General features: G+C 44.8%; 1 protein-coding gene across 4 annotated transcripts in view; it reads right to left on the bottom strand.

The window, feature by feature from the left end:
* The window catches only part of RXFP2 (relaxin family peptide receptor 2), a 250,188-nt gene that overhangs the window by 85,914 nt on the left and 143,390 nt on the right, over window positions 1–20,884 (bottom strand). For 2 of the 4 annotated variants that reach the window (XM_075198960.1, XM_075198959.1), the window contains exon 4: window positions 3,060–3,165. The exons of 1 other annotated variant lie outside the window; for it this stretch is intronic. In XM_075198960.1, the coding sequence (XP_075055061.1) occupies window positions 3,060–3,165 (106 nt within the window). Of the gene's footprint in view, window positions 1–892; window positions 996–3,059; window positions 3,166–20,884 lie in introns of those variants that run through there. One more of the 4 variants, XM_075198961.1, reaches the window with a different exon arrangement.

The following is a 20,884-nucleotide window of genomic DNA, read 5'->3' as shown; positions in this document are numbered from 1 at the left end:
CCTGCTGCCAGACACGCCTCCATTATTCTTTTAATGTCGGCATTGTGATTAGCGACACCGTCAATGTCTCCAACCACACTATCAACATAGTGAACCTGTCAACACAATGGAACTTTCGGCATTTGGGTGGGGTACGGCATATCGATGCCGAGAACCCTGACAAGACTTACCCCGACCTGAGGACTCTGAAGGGCTGCTTCCTGACCTTCACCGATGACGATTCCTCTTTACACCGACTTCAGCCAATGACGATGAACTAAGAAGGCAGCTGCACTTGATGACGTCATTGGCCGTGCCGATGCGATTATCGCTGTTGTTAGGGGGGTAATGTAAGTATGCAGCCATGTACAATATAGAAGCCTTTGTAAACTACATGTACATGGGTGAATACTTACATTACCCCCTTAAGAACAGCGATAAGTCTTGTCGGGGTAGTCAGCATCGATATATGTTGACTACCACAGCGGCATTTAGCCTGCTGACATGTTCATGTGCCGGAATTACGTATCCCACTCATACTGATGCAGAGGCAGACACACATTTTCCACCACAGGAGATCCCAGTATAATGGCAAAAAAATACTCTAAAACTGGAAACCAGATACAGATTAATATGCTTATGGGTACTAAGGAGAGTGGATGCTCCTACCTCAACCTCCACCCAATGTGCAGCACAGCTTCAGGCCCCAGCATTAATTACCTCTCCCATGTCTTCAGTATATTAATAACTAATTGTTTGCCCCTGGAGGCTCATGTTACTCTCAACAACAGCACAGTGCATGACATTTTGAGATGTGAAGGGCCAGAGTCCACAGAGGTATCATAGCTCTACTCTCTAAAATATTATAACAATAACCTAGTGAAAACCCCAATCTTGTGCATTTCAGATTTACCTCTCAATCATCCTCTCCTCAACCTTGGGCCTCCTTTCTGGATTTGGGCATTCTCTGTACCATGACAGGGCTGAATTAAACACAATCGCAGCCAATCCAAAACCTGCATTGTAAAACGGCAGTTTACATAAATTGCATTATGTGCATTACTTTTAGGGACTGGGTATGGGGACGTAGTAAGATAAAACATGTATGTATTTTATAAGAAATAAAGCTAATGTAGTTATTGGTAATATGCAAGGCAAAGCTTGGTAAAGTGGCCTGCCTAAAATATATTGTTGTTGTGGATTACATATTGATATCCTACAAAAGCCATCTATAGGTAGTTAGCATAACAATGGGGAATGTGGCACCCGGGCCTTTATTGGGGGGCTTGTCAATGGCCCCATCTGCCCATCAATGACCCTACCTGAGCCAGATTAAAGCCTGGGTAACGCCTCCTGTGCAGTCACATGCCTCTTAGGCTGCATGCACATTAGGCGGGCGCATTAGGGCCTGAGGTTACTCTTGGTAGTCCTGAGCATAACATATCAGTGGCCAAAGTTTTACTCAATATTGTTTTATGTGCCTGAACTAGTAGAAGGTCAATCAATCTAGGAATAATCTGATTTACTTCAAATAACATATAGGTTTAGAGGTTGGGCTGCTACTATACAGTTATGCGACACACACACACTGGTGAAAATGGGGGTGTATACGGTGGTATGCCATAACGCCACCTCTCCTACTGCCTTCATTGTAAAGTTATCAGATTCTATTCACTTACATTCCCATTAAATTGTTTTACATTTTTTTTCTTGTTGCCTAGAAACAATATGCATAGAAAAAAACTTATGCATTCTGCAATTGTCCTAAGTTGGACAATTGATATCTATCCCATGTTGCACAGGAAAGTGGCACCGATGTTACAATGAAAAATGGTGTCTGTGTAACTTTCTAATGTTAACCTAGCTGGGTACGTTACTGCTTTTTTTCTGCTGTCTTTAAACTCATTGGTTTTTATGCATTACTAATATCAAATGGGATGAGAGAAAAGCTAACTGTTCCACAGGCAGCTGCATTATAACTGCAATAAAGTAAAAATAAGTAAAAATAAAAAAACTGACTTCCCAATTCAGGCAGCAGTAAGTGGGAAATGAAAGGGTTTGTAAAGTTCAGGAGCTCTAAACACTTCTTTAAACCTGAATTGATAAAGTGTAGCTGCCAATCCCAGCTCACAAATAAATAGTTCATTAGTCCAGAACTACTATGATTTTTATTTTAAACAGGCCACTTCAGACACCAAATTGTGTCTGTGGTGTCCTCCCCTCCTATTCATGCAGGGGAGGGGGGGGGGGGGGGGTCAATCAGCAACACCCCTCGGTGTTTGAAAAGGAACACCACTGAAGCAGAAAAAGAGTGGGGTGTATGGACCCTACGGTGTGATCTACTGTATCACAGGATCCCTCAATCACAGTTAAGTTTAAATTTTCACTTTAATGTAACTCCAGCTGAAATGTCAAATTTTGAGTGGAGATCTGCTTTAATAACAATCATTTTAAAAAAAATTATCAATGGGATTTGTTTTTATCCCCACAAAAGACAATATTTAAGATTTTTGATACTACACACAAGTGAATACATTCAACTGAATTTTTGCATTGGAGGGGAGGCAAATTTAAAATGTGGGGACAGATTTAGAGTTGGGAGGGGTGTGCCCTAGCTCATCTCTAAATTGTAGTGTAAACAGAAAGCTGTCCAATATTTCTGTGTTCCATGCAAATGTAGCCAGTACTTTCCCTGCGTGCAAAAAATATCAATAATCGCATTGTACCATGGTTTGTCCAGGGGCAAATTGGCTCCTTTTCTTTTGCTACTATCCCTAAATTAGGCCACTTATATGTATTCCTTGATACAACAAAGTATAAAGTGCCTATCTAAAACATATGTTGTTTGATGTTATGCTGAGGATCATTCCAATGTGGTGTCTGGAGATCAATTAGATAGTCCGGAGGCCTGATCTAAAATAAAGAACTGGCTATTATTAATTTATGTGCATGCTTTTGGAAAAGGAGAAGGTTGGAGAATATCTGTATGGAATGAGTACTTAAGAATGAGGGTCATCATTGATGAATTATTAAGATGATAGAATACTAGTAGGAATCAGAGTATGCAGGTGTCTACTTACAAAAGAGTTACATTGCTTGACACGTACGGCACTGCTTCTAAATTGGCCTCTACACATTCGAGCTCAGTGTCTTTGCACTCACATATGTCTGGGAACAGGGAGAGACCTAGAAATAATTGACAGTAATCATATTCACTGAAAGGTCCACTGAAATGTACAAAATAAACATAAAAACTACTTTTTTTTCTTATCCTAACATGCAACCAATTCTTCTCCACATAGTGGCTGTTATTTGTTGTCCAATAATTATTCTACACATAGCAGGTGTAAGTGATATAATGAAAGGGATAAAATTGAACTCTCATTAACACCCCCTTCCCCTGCTCCAACACTGTTAAAAGATGGTCACCCTCTTAGATCTGCCTCTGAATTGCTCATTACCTCCTATCTAATATACACCTCTCACTCACGCCTCCAAGGGGTATATTTACTAAACTGCGGGTTTGAGAAAGTGGAGATGTTGCTTATAGCAACCAATCAGATTCTAGATTTCATTTATTTAGGGCATTCTGCAAAATGACAGCTAGAGTCTGATTGGTTGCTATAGGCAACATCTCCACTTTTTCACTAGTTTAGTAAATATACCCCCAAGACTTCTATTGTGCTGCTGCCCTCATATGGAACTCACTACTATGCCTGATCAGACTCTCCCAATCTTGAATCTTTCAAGTACTCTTTCAAAAACCACCGTTTCACTATAGTCTAACCTACCACCATCCGACGCTACTCCCGCTGGGTACTGCCAGCTACCATTCTGTCCCTCCATCACCTTTCGTCTAAGCATTGCCCTCTCTCAAAAGCAGGGCCCTCTCTACCCTCTGTCTCATATATTCACTTTCTCCGTCACACGTTGTATGTATTTGTTCTTTTTCTATGTATGATTTGTAATTTGTATGATTCGTTATATAAACTGTCTGGCTGCGCTGAGTTTTGTGACCCCCGTAATGACTATATGATATGTCAGCTACAAATGTATGCCTCTTACTGATATGTATGACCACAAAAGTGTAGGAGAATTTATTAGCCAGCATAACTAGAGTACTACAATTTAAGTGTTGTTTGTGTGAACTTTGTAATTAATATATACAACTTTTCTAGAGCCCATCGAACATGACAGTACGACACAAACAAGCAAGACGTTATTCAAACTCTATAATTCTACATAACATGAATGAAAATGCTAAATGATATAAAAGAAAATTCCCTGCTGCATGGTAAATCTTGCTCAAAAAGTAATTTCCTCTGATACTATACTGTATATAGTATTTTTATATGGAAATGGTTAGTTAGCAATTATATTACAAAAGTATTTGGAACTGATGTTTTTCATGCAATAATTAGACATAGAAAGAAAAAACAGCATAAAGGGGAACCAAAATCGTGTAGATGTGATTAGAGTAAAATCAACATATATAATGAAACAATACAGAAAATCTATCTATAGCAAGAATAAAATCATTGGTTTAATGATAAAAACAGTTTTATTCTATATAAAATCAAAAAGGTTACTGCTGGTAAGAATAGACACTTAGGGGAATTTTCCATTAGCTGCGGAATGGCTCCGGAACGGTCACGAAGGCACTCCGTTGCGATGTAACATCGCAGATTTCACTTCAGCCCCCATAGAGGTGTAAGGAGAAATCCGCGATGTTGAGTTATGTGTGCAATTGAATAGCTTTTGCTGTGTTGGGCGTAATATATGCAAATTTTTTCTGTGCATGCCCATAAAAGAAGTGTAAGCCTACATCCGTATGCAGTTTGGCTCGCATTTGACACTTGCGTCTCCTTACAGCTAGGGCGCTGGAACAGGAGAGGAGAGAAGTGTGCGAACACAGTACAAATAATTGCAAACTGAGGCAGAGCTGCAATGGACACAGATATAGCTGCCAGTAAGCCTGGCTAGGTTTGTCTGGCTTAAAGGAAAGGTTTAAGGAGGATATTACAGCGGCATTAAAAATTGGAATTTGAAAGTGGTCAGTGGTTGCCCCCTGTCCATGTTTTTTTTACAGGTAGCAAACAAACCTTCCCATCCCTACTTTATTCTTACACAGTAGCACCTAACCAGACTGTAGCCCATACTTGCCAACTTTTCAAAACCCTCCTCTGGGAGATCCCGGAGAAGAGGTCATGTGACAGGGGGTAGGAAGGTAGGGGCTTGTAGGAAGGGGCTATTGCATCAACTTAGGCCCCCCCCCCCCCACACACTTTCCCCCCTACTAGGTAATGCCAAAATTCATGGCATTTCATAGCAGGGGACGGCGCTTAATGATGTAAAATCGCATCATTAACCCCTGCCTTCATCGCTTCCGGGAGAATGTCGGGAGCCTCTGGGAGAGTCGGTAAGTATGCTGAAGCCATCTAATCCTCCTGCTCATGCTTGTATTATCTTGTAAATTGTTATTATGCTGTTAGAACACTATTATGTATATGCTTGATAAAAGCCCATTGCTTTGCCTGCTCTTCCTCTACATCTTTGTCATATGCTCTTCTTCCCCACTGTAGATCACTGCTCTTTTTCTGACACCTTATAAATGAGCAAACATAGTAATACATATAAATCTATTTACTATTCTTTACTTTCTTTACTTTACTGCATGTCTTACAATAATTATAGAATGTTAATTTACACACTTGATGCAAAAATTTTTAATGTTGTTTTAATTTGCATTTTTATTGAACATAGTTTTAGATGAATTTAATCTAATGGAGTGAATGATTTCTTGTTAATTTAACTTGATTATTTGATTAAAGTGAGATATTAGTGGTGCAGTCACAGAACAATCTGTGTATTCTGTGTATCTGATGCGTATCTGACATAAACCTGGCACATATACTACTGGTGCAGAGCTGCACGCACCATGAGATTCATCCAACAGAGCATATTCGCATAAATACACTGTTTTTATGTGTGCGTGATAGGCGTCCCACTCAGGGCTTAATACAGTGGTTCCCAAAATTTTGCAGTTCGCGGCACCCTTAGAGTCTCCAAATTTTTTCAAGGCACCCCTCCAAAATAATTACTGAGCAGTCCTGTTTTAGAAGTAGTTGGGTCAAAAAATTGTAATAAGTATTTAGGTCACAACAAAAATACTTATTTAGTTGTATGCAAAAATGCTCCTCTGCATCCAGACACTGCCCCCTCTGCATCCAGGCACACTTCCCCCTCTGCATCCAGGCACACTGCCCCCTCTGCATCCAGATACTCTGCCCCCTCTGCATCCAGGCACTCTGCCCCCTCTGCATCCAGGCACACTGCCCCTTCTGCATCCAGGCACACTGCCCCTTCTGCATCCAGGCACACTGCCCCCTCTGCATCCAGGCACACTGCCCCCTCTGCATCCAGGCACTCTGCCCCCTCTGCATCCAGGCACTCTGCCCCCTCTGTCACGCTGTCCCCTCCTTTGCCCTCTGTCACGCTGTCCCCTCCTCTGCCCTCTGTCACGCTGTCCTCCTCCTCTGCCCTCTGTCACGCTGTCCCCCTCCTCTGCCCTCTGTCACGCTGTCCCCTTCCTCTGCCCTCTGTCACGCTGTCCCCTTCCTCTGCCCTCTGCCACGCTGTCCCCCTCCTCTGCCCTCTGTCCCCCTCCTCTGCCCTCTGTCACGCTGCACCCCTCCTCTGCCCTCTGTCCCCCTCCTCTGCCCTCTGTCATGCTGTCCCCCTCCTCTGCCCTCTGTCACTCTGTTCCCCTCCTCTGCCCTCTGTCACACTGTCCCCCTCCTCTGCCACGCTGTCCCCCTCCTCTGCCCCCAGGCACGCTGCCCCCTCTGCAGCCCTCTGTCACGCTGCCCCCTCTGCAGCCCTCTGTCACGCTGCCGCCCTCTGCTGCCCCCTGTCACGCTGCCCCCTTTGCAGCCCCCTGTCACGCTGCCCCCTCTGCTGCCCGCTGTCCCCCTCCGCTGCCACACTGTCCCCCTCTGCTGCCACACTGTCCCCCTCTGCTGCCCGCTGTCCCCCTCCGCTGTAACACTGCCCCCCTCTGCTGCCACACTGTCCCCCTCCGCTGTCACACTGTCCCCCTCCGCTGCCCGCTGTCCCCCTCCGCTGTCACACTGTCCCCCTCCACTGCCCGCTGTCCCCGTCCACTGCCACACTGTCCCCCTCTGCTGCCACACTGTCCCCCTCTGCTGCCCGATGTCCCCCTCCGCTGTCACACTGTCCCCCTCTGCTGTCACACTGTCCCCCTCTGCTGCCCGCTGTCCCCCTCTGCTGTCACACTGTCCCCCTCTGCTGCCACGCTGTCCCCCTCCACTGCCCGCTGTCCCCATCCACTGCCACACTGTCCCCCTCCGCTGCCACACTGTCCCCCTCTGGTACCCGCTGTCCCCCTCCACTGTCACACTGTCCCCCTCTGCTGCCACACTGTCCCCCTCTGCTGCCACACTGTCCCCCTCCGCTGTAACACTGTCCCCCTCTTCTGCCACACTGTCCCCCTCTTCTGCCACACTGTCCCCCTCTGCTGCCACACTGTCCCCCTCCGCTGTCACACTGTCCCTCTCTGCTGCCCGCTGTCCCCCTCTGCTGTCACACTGTCCCCCTCTGCTGTAACACTGTCCCCCTCTGCTGCCACACTGTCCCCCTCTGGTGACACACTGTCCCCCTCTGCTGCCTGCTGTCCCCCTCCGCTGTCACACTGTCTCCCTCTGCTGCCACACTGTCCCCCTTTGCTGCCCGCTGTCCCCCTCTGCTGTAACACTGTCCTTCTCCGCTGCCACACTGTCCCCCTCTGGTGACACACTGTCCCCCTCTGCTGCCCGCTGTCCCCCTCCGCTGTCACACTGTCTCCCTCTGCTGCCACACTGTCCCCCTCTGCTGCCCGCTGTCCCCCTCCGCTGTCATACTGTCCCCCTCTGCTGCCACACTGTCCCCATCTGCTGCCCGCTGTCCCCCTCCACTGTAACACTGTCCCCCTCTGCTGCCACACTGTCCCCCTCTGGTGCCAAACTGTCCCCCTCTGGTGCCACACTGTCCCCCTCTGCTGCCCGCTGTCCCCCTCCGCTGTCACACTGTCCCCCTCTGCTGCCACACTGTCCCCCTCTGCTGCCACACTGTCCCCCTCTGCTGCCCGATGTCCCCCTCCGCTGTAACACTGTCCCCCTCTGCTGCCACACTGTCCCCCTCCGCTGTCACACTGTCCCCCTCTGCTGCCCGCTGTCCCCCTCCGCTGTCACACTGTCCCCCTCTGCTGCCCGCTGTCCCCCTCCGCTGTCACACTGTCCCCCTCTGCTGCCACGCTGTCCCCCTCCACTGCCCGCTGTCCCCGTCCACTGCCACACTGTCCCCCTCTGGTGACACACTGTCCCCCTCTGCTGCCCGCTGTCCCCCTCCGCTGTCACACTGTCTCCCTCTGCTGCCACACTGTCCCCCTCTGCTGCCCGCTGTCCCCCTCCGCTGTCATACTGTCCCCCTCTGCTGCCACACTGTCCCCATCTGCTGCCCGCTGTCCCCCTCCACTGTAACACTGTCCCCCTCTGCTGCCACACTGTCCCCCTCTGCTGCCACACTGTCCCCCTCTGGTGCCAAACTGTCCCCCTCTGGTGCCACACTGTCCCCCTCTGCTGCCCGCTGTCCCCCTCCGCTGTCACACTGTCCCCCTCTGCTGCCACACTGTCCCCCTCTGCTGCCCGATGTCCCCCTCCGCTGTAACACTGTCCCCCTCTGCTGCCACACTGTCCCCCTCCGCTGTCACACTGTCCCCCTCTGCTGCCCGCTGTCCCCCTCCGCTGTCACACTGTCCCCCTCTGCTGCCCGCTGTCCCCCTCTGCTGTCACACTGTCCCCCTCTGCTGCCACGCTGTCCCCCTCCACTGCCCGCTGTCCCCGTCCACTGCCACACTGTCCCCCTCTGCTGTCACACTGTCTCCCTCTGCTGCCCGCTGTCCCCCTCCGCTGTCACACTGTCCCCCTCTGCTGTCACACTGTCCCCCTCCGCTGCCACACTGTCCCCCTCTGCTGCCCGCTGTCCCCCTCCGCTGTCACACTGCCCCCTCTGCTGCCACGCTGTCCCCCTTCACTGCCCGCTGTCCCCTCCACTGTCACACTGTCCCCCTCCGCTGCCACACTGTCCCCCTCTGCTGCTGGCCGCTGCCCCCCTCCGCTGCCCGCTGTTCCCCTCTGCTGCCACACTGTCCCCCTCTGCTGCCACACTGTCCCCCTCTGCTGCCACACTGTCCCCCTCCGCTGTCACACTGTCCCCCTCTGCTGCCCGCTGTCCCCCTCCGCTGTAACACTGTCCCCCTCTGGTGACACACTGTCCCCCTCTGCTGCCCGCTGTCCCCCTCCGCTGTCACACTGTCTCCCTCTGCTGCCACACTGTCCCCCTCTGCTGCCCACTGTCCCCCTCCGCTGTCACACTGTCCCCCTCTGCTGCCACACTGTCCCCCTCTGCTGCCAGCTGTCCCCCTCCACTGTAACACTGTCCCCCTCTGCTGCCACACTGTCCCCCTCTGGTGCCACACTGTCCCCCTCTGCTGCCCGCTGTCCCCCTCCGCTGTCACACTGTCCCCCTCTGCAGCCACACTGTCCCCCTCTGCTGCCCACTGTCCCCCTCTGCTGTCACACTGTCCCCCTCTGCTGCCCACTGTCCCCATCTGCTGCCCACTGTCCCCCTCTGCTGTCACGATCCTTTTCACTCTGCCCCGCGCCAGCCATAAAAAAAAAGAGAACACAAAAACTTACCAATCCGTGCGGCCCCGGGACCCAGCAGCCTCCTCTCTCCCGCAGCTGCCACTGAATGACGTCAGTGACAGCTGCGGGAGAGAGGAGGCTGCTGGGTCCCGACACTGCGCGGATTGGTAAGTTTCTGTGTTCTCTTTTTTTTATGGCTGGCCCGCGGCACCCCAGTGACAGCGCCGCGGCACCCCTGGGAGCCGCGGCGCACACACTTTGGGAACCGCCGGCTTAATATATAAAACATTCAACTGATGGTGCCACAGATTTGTTGGGGCCCAGATCCCTGGGCAGTGAGTGTGAGTTAATTATATACTGTACATTAAAGGGTTAAATCCAAATTTAGTCTGTGGTGCACTTCAGGTCTCAGCCTGCTCTAGCTGCTCTTAAGTGGTTGGACATGCTGGTGCTTGTAGTGCTACAAACACCAGCATACCCCATGGGTGCCAGGGCATGCTGGTGCCTGTGATATTTACTTGGTTCTAGTTGTGTATTCTTATGTAGTTGCTTTCTCTATTGTCTTTTTTTACTGATCCTTATCTGTATTTTGTTCTGCTTATATTTTCTTAAGTGTGTGGCGATGCGGATTCTGTGGCACCATATAAATAAAACATGATGATGATATGACCTCTAGCAGGTCCCAGCTTCAGCTAAAGAAGAACACTCCAAGAGGGTATATTTACTAAACCGCGGGTTTGAAAAATTGGAGATGTTGCTTATAGCAACCAATCATTTATTTAGTACATTCTTCAAAATGACACCTCTGATTGGTTGCTATTGCAACTTTTTCAAACACGTAATTTAGTAAATATACTCCTATATGCTATGTTATATCTATCTGGATATCTGACAGAGAGCATATTTATGTGGCTACAAAGGCATACTAATGCCTGTTTACACTAGGGGTGTGCACAGGGCACTTTTAGTGTTTTGGGTTTTGGGTTCTGATTAGCTTGAGGTTTTGAGTTCTGATTTGTTTTGCCAAAACACCTGACGAAAGGTTTTGGTTCTGATTTCGGGTTTTGGGTTCTGATTTATTTTTAAAAAAGCATAAAAAGCGCTAAAATACATTATTTTGGTTTTTTTACACTCCTACGCTATTATTAACCTCAATAACATTCAATAACAATCATTTCCACTAATTTCCAGTCTATTCTGAACACCTCACACCTCACAATATTCTTTTTAGTCCAAAACGTTGCACCGCGGTAGCTTTCTGGACTGCGTAGTGGAGTGGCCCTGGTACCCAATTTGGTACCGGGGTCACAATACCTCCTCCAACTGGTCTCAATTCCACTGCACATATGGCTGCTCCTCCATCCTCTGCAGCATATAGAGGGTGGAGTTCTAGCGTGTCAATACCTCTTGTTTTGATGACAGTGCATTTTAATTATTTTTGGATTTGCCCCCAACACTGAATGTAGTTTAATATCTGATACGCATCTATCTGGACTGCGTAGTGGAGTGGCCCCGGTACCCAATTTGGTACCGGTGCCACAATATATCACCCTCAACAGGTCTGAATTCCACTGCACAGATGGCGGACACCGGATGGACGTCTAAAACCAACATAGATGTTAAGACCGCAGTTCCTCTTTTTTGGGACTGCACAAATAATTAACGTAGTAATATAAATGGAAGTTACTATTTTTTTGACCTACAGAAAGAAAGAACGTAGTAATAAAAATGGCAGTTACTCTTTTTTGGAACTACAGAAAGAAAGAACGTAGTAATAAAAATGGCAGTTCCTCTTTTTTGTAACTACAAAAACAAAGAACGTAGTAATATAAATGGAAGTTACTATTTTTTGGAACTACTGAAATAAAGAAAGTATTAATAGAATCGGCAGTTACTCCTTTTTTGAACTACAGAAAGAAAGAACATAGTAATAAAAATGGCAGTTACTCTTTTTTGGAACTACACAAACAATGACCGTAGTAATAGAACTGGCAGTTCCTATTTTTTGGAACTACACAAACAATGACCATAGTAATAGAAATGGCTGGTCCTTTATTTTGGGACTGCAAGAATATATTGCTATATAATATTTTTTATACTTTTTCAATTATTTTTTTATATATTTTTTTTTTTTGGAGATTTTTTTTTTTTTTTTTTTAAAGATTTTTGGCTAATTAACAAATTGATATGGACTTATCAGAAACAAATACAGGACAAAAGCACCACTGGACTCAGCAGCACAGACACTGGCCAAAGCACCACTGGAATCAGCAGGACAGAGCACTGGAAAAAGTACTACTGCACTCAGCAGGACAAAGCACCACTAGACTAAATAAATCAGCAGGACAGAGCACTGGACAAACTACTAATTCACTCAGCAGGACAAAGCACCACTTTAGTAAAGTAATCAGCAGGACAGAGCACATCAACCTCCCTCTTCACTAACCACAGGGAGAATGAAGATGGCGGCCGCGAGCGGGGCATTTATGAGATCCGAGTCTCGCGAAATCCGACGCGAGACTTGGATGTCATAGCCTCGGTTTGGCTTCATTTGGCGCCCGGAAGTTCCCGAACAGTGCTCGGATCATGTCGGATCCACACTGTTCGGGTGGGCTCGGATAGGCGAAATCCGAGCCCGCTCATCTCTAGTTTACACACATTTTAAGTGTCCTTTTTTGTCCTTATGAAACATTGGGAAGTTATGTATTACCACAGTGTTCACAGATTCAGTCCATTCCAAGTATATAGACCACACTGAGCAGAAAGAACACATCTTACATGGGCAATGTTCATACAAGAGTATAATCTCTTTACGAGGGGTGGTTGGTTACTTGTGGGTGGCAGGTTATGATCCTAACCATCCTTAATACAATATATTGTCCTTCAGCCACTTTTATATTTTATCACAATATGTAGTATCTATTTGTGAATTAATTTACTGTACAGATTCTCTCTACTTCTGCTGGAAAGCTATTCCATCTATATTTTATGTTGTACCACAGTCTGTTACTAGTTAACAATCTCTTTAGATACAAACATGTTTTGTTCCCATAAAAATGATGAAATTATCACAATAAAACTTTTTGGATATTTTCGTAACATACAGTTAGATGACAGTAGATGGCGCCAGAAAAGCAGCGTAATGTACAAAGCTTTAGCTGAAACATCTTTTTATCCTGTGCTTTCATTTTCGACTATGGACTGCAGATTGTGAGCAGCTTCTGACACTAGTAAAAAATACAATACAAACCTACTATTACTTTATTATGGGTCTCCCACTCTAAGAAATATATTTATTAATATCCGGTGATAAGGCTGATTTCATTGTGCCACAGTATAATCACTTATTGCTGTAAATTATCATTAAAATTTCACCAAGGCTCATCTGAGCTTTCTTGATACTGGCTTTGCTGGGCTAGTCTGAGGGGATATGTGCGACACTGACAGCCGATTCAGTTTCAGCTCCAATTAGTAAAAAAAGTTAAATAATAATAATTGTAAAATATTAGATAAAACATGTAAAAAAATATGTAAAAAATATTGACCATTCAAAATAATGCTTTATTATTATTATTATCATTTATTTGTTAGGCGCCACAAGGGTTCCGTGGCGCCGTACACAGTACAAACAGTAGACCATACAGGGTGACATAGTACAGAACAATAAACACAACGTACCAATACTTCAGAAACTCATGACAGACATATGGGTAAAGATGGAGCAGAAGAATAGGTATGGAGACAGGAGGGGAGAGGGGCCCTGCTCATACAAGCTCACATCCATTCAACTGTAAAACCACCTCTGATGTTATTGTTCACACCTCCTAATGACTGTATGTGTGACCCCAACACCAGGACCCAGAGGAGACACACCAGGTTGCTTAGCAACATAAAGCTGGGATGACCTGAAGGGAAGTGAGTGGTGAGAGGATTAAGTGTACGAAAAGGAGTGTGTGAGAGAGAGAGAGAACAAGAGACAGTGATGTGATAGCGAGGGGCTCAGGACAGTAAGGAGGAGGTCATTGCCTGGGAGTGGGTGGTGGATAGAAATGCTCACTGACCCCCGTGTTTTGGTTTTGTATCTGGATTACAGTCGTATTTTGGTTTTGGTTTTGCCAAACCGTCATTGCGTGTTTTGATTTTGGTTTTGGTTTTGTTTGGTTTTGTTTTGCCATTTTTGAAAAAAATACAATTTTTTTGGTCTAAAATAACCTAATTTAGTGCTCCACAAGTTTCTTGGATAAGTGAGGTAATTCTAAAGCTAATAAACTATGAAAAAAACAGTTTAATCCCTGGTAGGCCGTCCTTAATTCGAACACTTATGCAAATTATACAGACAAACCTGGTTGTCTACCTCCTCCATCTTTGATTATTGGCAATGTAGCCATCGTCTTTGGGTGTATATTACACCCTCCACTTGTAGTTGAATAGAAAAAAAAGCAGCCTGCATAGACTGTAGAATTAGAAAGTAAAAGTAAATGGACCAAGGTAGTTTGGTGGCTATCTATCCCCCCCTCCACCCTCCACTTGTAGTTGAATAGAAAAAAAGCAGCCTGCATAGACTGTAGAATTAGAAAGTAAAAATAAATGGACCAAGGTAGTTTGGTGGCTATCTATGCCCCCCGCCCTCCACTTGTAGTTGAATAGAAAAAAAGCATCCTGCATAGACTGTAGAATTAGAAAGTAAAAATAAATGGACCAAGGTAGTTTGGTGGCTATCTATGCCCCCCTGCCCTGCACTTGTAGTTGAATAGAAAAAAAAGCCTGCATAGACTGTAGAATTAGAAAGTAAAAATAATTGGACCAAGGTAGTTTGGTGGCTGTCTATGACCCCCCCCCGCCCTCCACTTGTAGTTGAATAGAAAAAAGCAGCCTGCATAGACTGTAGAATTAGAATATAAAAAGAAATGGACAAAGGCAGTTTGGTATCTGTCCGCATCAGCCCCCCCCATCCACTTGTAGTAAAATAGAACAAAAGCAGCCTGCATAGACTGTAGAATTATAATATACAAATAAATGGACAAAGGCAGTTTGGTATCTGTCTGCATCAGATCCCCTCTCCACTAGGAGTAAAATAGAAAACTATTCAGCCGCTATATAATCTAGAATATAAATAGAAATTGAGAAAGGCAATTTGGTATCTGTCTGCATCATAATCATCAACATCATCATTAGCGCCCTCATCGCCTACACAAATCTCCCCCTCTTCTAATTCCAAAGTGGCATCCTCAATTTGTGTATCACCGGCTACACTCAGGCTGTTCAGGCACACATCAGCAGAACTGCTGAAAGGGCCCCTCATTATGGGTACACTAACAAAATGCTCACGATTAGACATCCCACTGTTGGATGGACTCTCCACAGGGATTGGTGTCATTTCTGATTCAGAGCAAACATTATCCTCCAATGCCTTACTGTTATCTTGCAGCTCGCCTTTGACGCGTAACAGTAGTTGTGCATCACTTGTAGGCTTGGTAACATTTTTGGATCTGCCACTAATAGAGAGATGTGAAGGCCTCATTCTCTCTTTGCTACTGCGTGTGTAGAATGGCATGTTGGCAATTTTTTTTTTATCGGCACTTAACTTTTCCTCAGTTACACTTCTTTTTCGCTTCAACCCGGTAATTTTTTTTTTGTGTGTGTGTTTTTTTCACTGATTTCAAAAGACTGTGTAGTTTGACATCGCCTTTCCCAGATGACGTACTGGGAACACTACCATCAGGACTGGTGACAGAACCTGGTTGTTCATTCTGCTCATATGTGGACTGCTTTGAATCCATTATGAGCCCAAAGCACGTGTAGTGCTACAAATTGTTTTAGATACTGCTGACAAATATGACTTTTTACAGCCAGAAAAATTAATGGAAAAGAATGGGGGACACCCCAAAAGCACTTGGGAGTGCTAAATATATTTTTTTGACACTGCTGCCAAATAGGACTTTAGTTTTTGGACAGCCAGAAATATTAATGCAAAAGAATGGGGGACAGCTCAAAAGCACTTGGAGTGCTAAATATTATTTTTTTGGCACTGCTGCAAAATAGGACTTTTTTGCAGCCAGATAAATTTCTGCAAAACAATGGGGGACACCCCAAAAACAAATGGGAGTGTTAAATGATCAGAATGGTATTGTGTGTGTAATGCAAATAGACCAGATTGAACCAGCTTTCGGCGGGAAGATTAGTATGCATCTGTTGGAGAACTGACCCCCACCCTTGGAGGGCATTGTTTGAACTGGCCAATGACCTGCATTTCATTGGACTGTCCTGAAGCCTGAACCTATGGAAACATGCCAAATCATCTCTATTGTTTTCACTGTATCACTAACTGTATATAAGCAGGAGCTCTGGGGCCAAAAGGCAGTCTTTCTGATCACAGACTTCAGGACTGAATGATTGTATGCTGGATCCAGGGTGCCTGCGTATGTAATCGGCTGTACTTATTTTATTGAATTGTTACTTTGCTACTTTTTGCTATTAAACTGCATTGTGTGTTGGAACCACACTATTTGAAGTGGACAATTTTTATTGGGTAGTAACTAGACATACATAACAAAGTCTCCTGGCATGAAGAGGTAGGATCGCAAGTAAGAGGAGGGGGGAGGGCTCTGCACCCTACATTACCACCCATGTGTCCCAACACATTTAAAGAGACTTTGAAGAAACCTGCATGTGATGTGCGAGGACATGCCCATGAGCTAGCCAGGCTACAGAATGAGGTGCACTGCCTACTACACTTAGTGTAGTGACAAGGTGTTACACAGTATAGAGCATTTTTTTCATCCTTTGATGGTGGTACATGATGTGTGTTAAATAGACTTCCCCATGCTTTGCGTAAGGAAGCTATTGTTGGGAAGACCTGCTGAAACCTATGGGGACTGCATTTGCGTACGATGACAGTAGATATCTCCGATATCTGCTGCAAACCTATTTTTATACATAACAACATTACTTAATAATGCCCCAAAAATGTTCAGCTCTTAGGAGCTTAGTAAATCATAGTTGCCTACTCTCCTGGAATGTCCGGGAGACTCCAGAATTTCTAGGAGTTCTCCCAGACTTCCAGAAGAGCAGGGCAACCTCCCAGATCCCGCACACTTTGTAAAGTTAAATGGAGAGGGTAGGGCTTAGTGACGCGATCCACGCGTCATTGTAGCCCCATCCCCTGCCAACATAGGGCAAAATGGTGATGTACGCTTAGAGGGTGGGGCTTAGTAAAACAATTCTCTGAGCCCTGCTCCCACAGGCCCACCTGCCACTGGACCTCCTGGAAGAGAATGTAGTAAGTAGGCCCCTAAGCCTCCTCCAAAACATTTTCAACTATCTCTTTCCCATGTCATATGTATGCTTTGTCAAAGGTATGGATGGAGGAGGCATAATACAAATTATAGATATCAGTGATGATTTTAATACCTTTTATAAGTAACATTTTTAAAATGGGAGATGGAACCAATGAGCCTCCAGGATTCCATTTTGAATGGGCTGCATGTATGAGGTAAAGATATCTATGGAACCATTACTTAGTAAGGCTAAAGGATTTAATGACTATAATATTGATGAATTGGTTATTATGATGATGAGAGATTAATGATTTTGAGGATGACAGGATGAGGGGATTGATTGATGAAAGGGCTAAGAATTATTATGAGGTGGTTAATTATGATGAGGGGTTATTTATGAGGATTTGGGAGTTACTTATGATGGACCGCTGCTGTGTGCTTTCCGCCCAGACTAAAATTTGCTAGCCAGCACCTGCATGTAATGTGTGGGAAGAGTATAGGAGGCGGTATTGGTGTAATGTGTTGGTAGAGGGGTGGTGGTGATATTAGTATAGTGTGTGGGGAGAAGGGTGGTGGTGGTATTGGTGTAATGTATGGGGAGGGGGATGTGGGTGGTATTGGCTTAATGTATGGGGAGAGGGATGTGGGTGGTATTGGTATAATGTGTGGGGAAAGGGATGTGGGTGATATTGGTGTACTGTGTGGGGAGAGGGGTGGTGGAGGTATAAGTATAATGTGTGGGTAGAGGGGTGGTGGTGGTATTAGCATAATTTGTGGGTAGAGGGGTGCTGGCCGTAATCGTATAATGTGTGGGTAGAGGGGTGGTGGTGTCAGTATAATGTGTGGGCAGCACGTGGCTAAGTGGTTAGCACTTCTGCCTCACAGCACTGGGGTCATGAGTTCAATTCCCGACCATGGCCTTATCTGTGTGGAGTTTGTATGTTCTCCCCATGTTTGTGTGAGTTTCCCCTGGGTGCTCCGGTTTCCTCCAACACTCCAAAAACATACTGGTAGGTTAATTGGCTGCTAACAAAATTGACCCTAGTCTGTCCGTTTGTTCGTCTGTGTCTGTTAGGTAATTTAGACTCTAAGCCCCAATGGGGCAGGGACTGATGTGAGTGAGTTCTCTGTACAGTGCTGCGGAATTAGTGGCGCTGTATAAATAAATGGCAATAATAATAATAATAATAATGTGTGGGAGATGGGTGGTGGTAATATAAGTATAATGTGTGGGTAGAGGGATGGTGGCATTAGTATAATGTGTGTGGAGAAGGGAGGTGGTGGTATTGGCGTAATGTATGAGGAAAAGGATGTGGGTGGTATTGATATAATGTGTGGGGAAAGGGATGTGGGTGGTATTGGTATAATGTGTGGGTAGAGGGGTGGTGGTGGTATCAGTATAATGTATGGGTAGAGGGGTGGTGGTGGTATTAGTATAATTTGTGGGTAGAGGGGTGGTGGTATCAGTATAATGTATTGGTAGAGGGATGGTGGTGGTATTGGCGGAATGTATGGGGGGGGGCTGTGGTTTTGTAAGTAATGAAAGAGAATTATACTGCACATTAGGATGACATTTAAATAAAGAGTTATTAGAGAAAGATTAAGGCCACGATTGGTCTCACATTATCACTTCCTGGCCACGAAATCATATGTTACCAGATTATAAACCTGTATGTCCATACACGGACTTAAGGGGAAGAATCGGATCAGCCATAAATGCCAGTCTTTTAATCTAAAGTCGATAAAACTCACATCTGGTGTTCCTAGGGCAGACTAGGAGGTAAAAGATTAAAAGACACTGTTAGTCTGTACAAAGGGGAAAATTGTATTACCTTATTCTGCTTACAGGACATTGTATCCTAGATACTGACAGTACTGTGACCAGTAACCCAGTAATGGGGGCATAGAACAGTAAGATGCCTATTATAGGTAAACAGATGGATATAATGAAGGAAAGAGAAGGTAGTAAAGCTCTTAAAGGGTATTACCTTATTCCGCTTACAGGACATTGTATCCTAGATACTGAACCAAGTAATGGAGGCACAGAACAATAAGATGCCTATTATAGACAAACCCATGGATATAATGAAAAAAATAAAAGGTAGTAAAGCTCTTAAAGGGATTCATAACATACTCAAGAGAGCAGGATTTTCCCCAGAAGGGACATTAGACCTGGAGAAATGGTCTTGGTTTTATTTGAATAAAAAAGAATGGATAAAAAGGCTTGGCTGTGAAGATCAGGTCAATATGTGGATATGCTAAATGCATGAGAAGCTGAATGATATAATTAATCAGGTAGGTTGTGCACTATAAGTGCATGTTTGATGATGCGCAGCTGAACGAGTGAAATGTCCCCCCCTCCTAATTCTGTGTAAAAGATTTAAGTGTGTTGAGATAAGAAGGGGGCTAAGAGCAGCGTGGAAACTGCAGTACAGTGTGAAAGAAATTTTGAAGACGTATTCTGTTTTTGTTATCTGACAATGTATGTAACATTGATAAAAAAGTTCTTTGAGTGTGTTTCAATAATTCAAGAATAACTAAAATGTGTCCGGAGGGGTGAGTGGTAATAATATATTGAAGCTGACTTGTATTTAGTTTAATGCTGGGACTTGTAGTTTCACAGCAGTAGGTTGGAAGATATCAGGTAATTTTTCTTCATGTATGTGAGTTTTGTCTCCGTCTTACTGCGTGTGAGGGAGGTCCATGTTTGTCTGTCTTGATCGTTTTACAAGAGACATGTTTCAAGGTCGGAAAAGTTGTAATTGTAAGCTTTTGAAGAGATGCAAAAGAAGTTTTAAAATCTTTGGCCCGTCACTGCACGATTCAGTGGATGGACAAAACTGTAAATAATGTACAGATAGTGTCAGAAGAAAACACTGATCTCCAGCTGGCTGGGGTCCAACAAGCTGTTTCTGTAATTGAACAAAATAATTTTGTCTGTGAATTTGAGGAAAAATAGCTTTCACTAAGTTAAAAGAGAATTGTGGGAATGAGCTTTTACATGCAGATATTACAAGCGGTTTTAATCTGTGTGAAATTGGCACTGATGAATGTTCTCAGAAATCAGGGGGGTTTGTTGTGCCCATAAAGAAATGTTACGAGATAAAATACAGTCTGTGAGCAAGACTTATTTAAGTGAATATATTTATACTTTCAACACGCAAATCACAGCATCTGAAAATATGTGTGAATATTTGGTGATGGGAGATTCTGTTGAGAAAATGCTGAGTGATTTGTAGACACAATGCGAGGTGTCTAACGAGAGTACTCTGATTTATGAGAGAAGCAGTGTTGCTTTCAAAATGGCTTAATGCCTGGAACCTTTAGAGAAGGCTGTTTGTGTTTGAATGTTTGTAAACCCGGAAAACACATTAGCGTCATTCAAGGGGGCTGTACTAGGTGATGATGAGAAAGCAGTGGCTTTGAACACTCGCCCAGGTCATGTCACTTCCCTGTTTGTGAGACTGCCTCTTTGAGGAAATCATATTTTCATGGCATGGAGCGCATAGCGTCACAGTTAAGCTACACAGAGAAACATGTAAACAAGTGTCTTATTAGAAGCTGTTCACTGCACAAAAATGTTTACTGATTACCTGATAATGGTGTACTAATACTGACAAGCGTGTTACATGCAATAACACACACTGATTGGGAAATGTTAATTAATGACAGTTACTATAATCTTTAATGAATAAATGTTAATCACTATGCAAAAGTTTTTTCTCTTCACAGAAGGTCTCCAGCTACAGAGAAAGATCCTTTAGGCAATCCAGATTGAACTTATCCAACTTCCAATGAATAGAAGTTTGCAATATGTTTTGGTCCACTGCTACAACAAGCATAAGTAAAAACTAGTGAAGGATTTAAATAATGTAGACTCTGCTGAGTAATGTCTACTGCGTTTTGGAAAAAGATATTAGACTT

This window comes from Mixophyes fleayi, chromosome 2 (assembly GCF_038048845.1).
Source record: "Mixophyes fleayi isolate aMixFle1 chromosome 2, aMixFle1.hap1, whole genome shotgun sequence".
Taxonomy (NCBI): Eukaryota; Metazoa; Chordata; class Amphibia; order Anura; family Limnodynastidae; genus Mixophyes; species Mixophyes fleayi.
The sequence above is the reverse complement of the archived record's forward strand: the minus strand, read 5'-3'. Positions and strand labels throughout refer to the sequence as shown.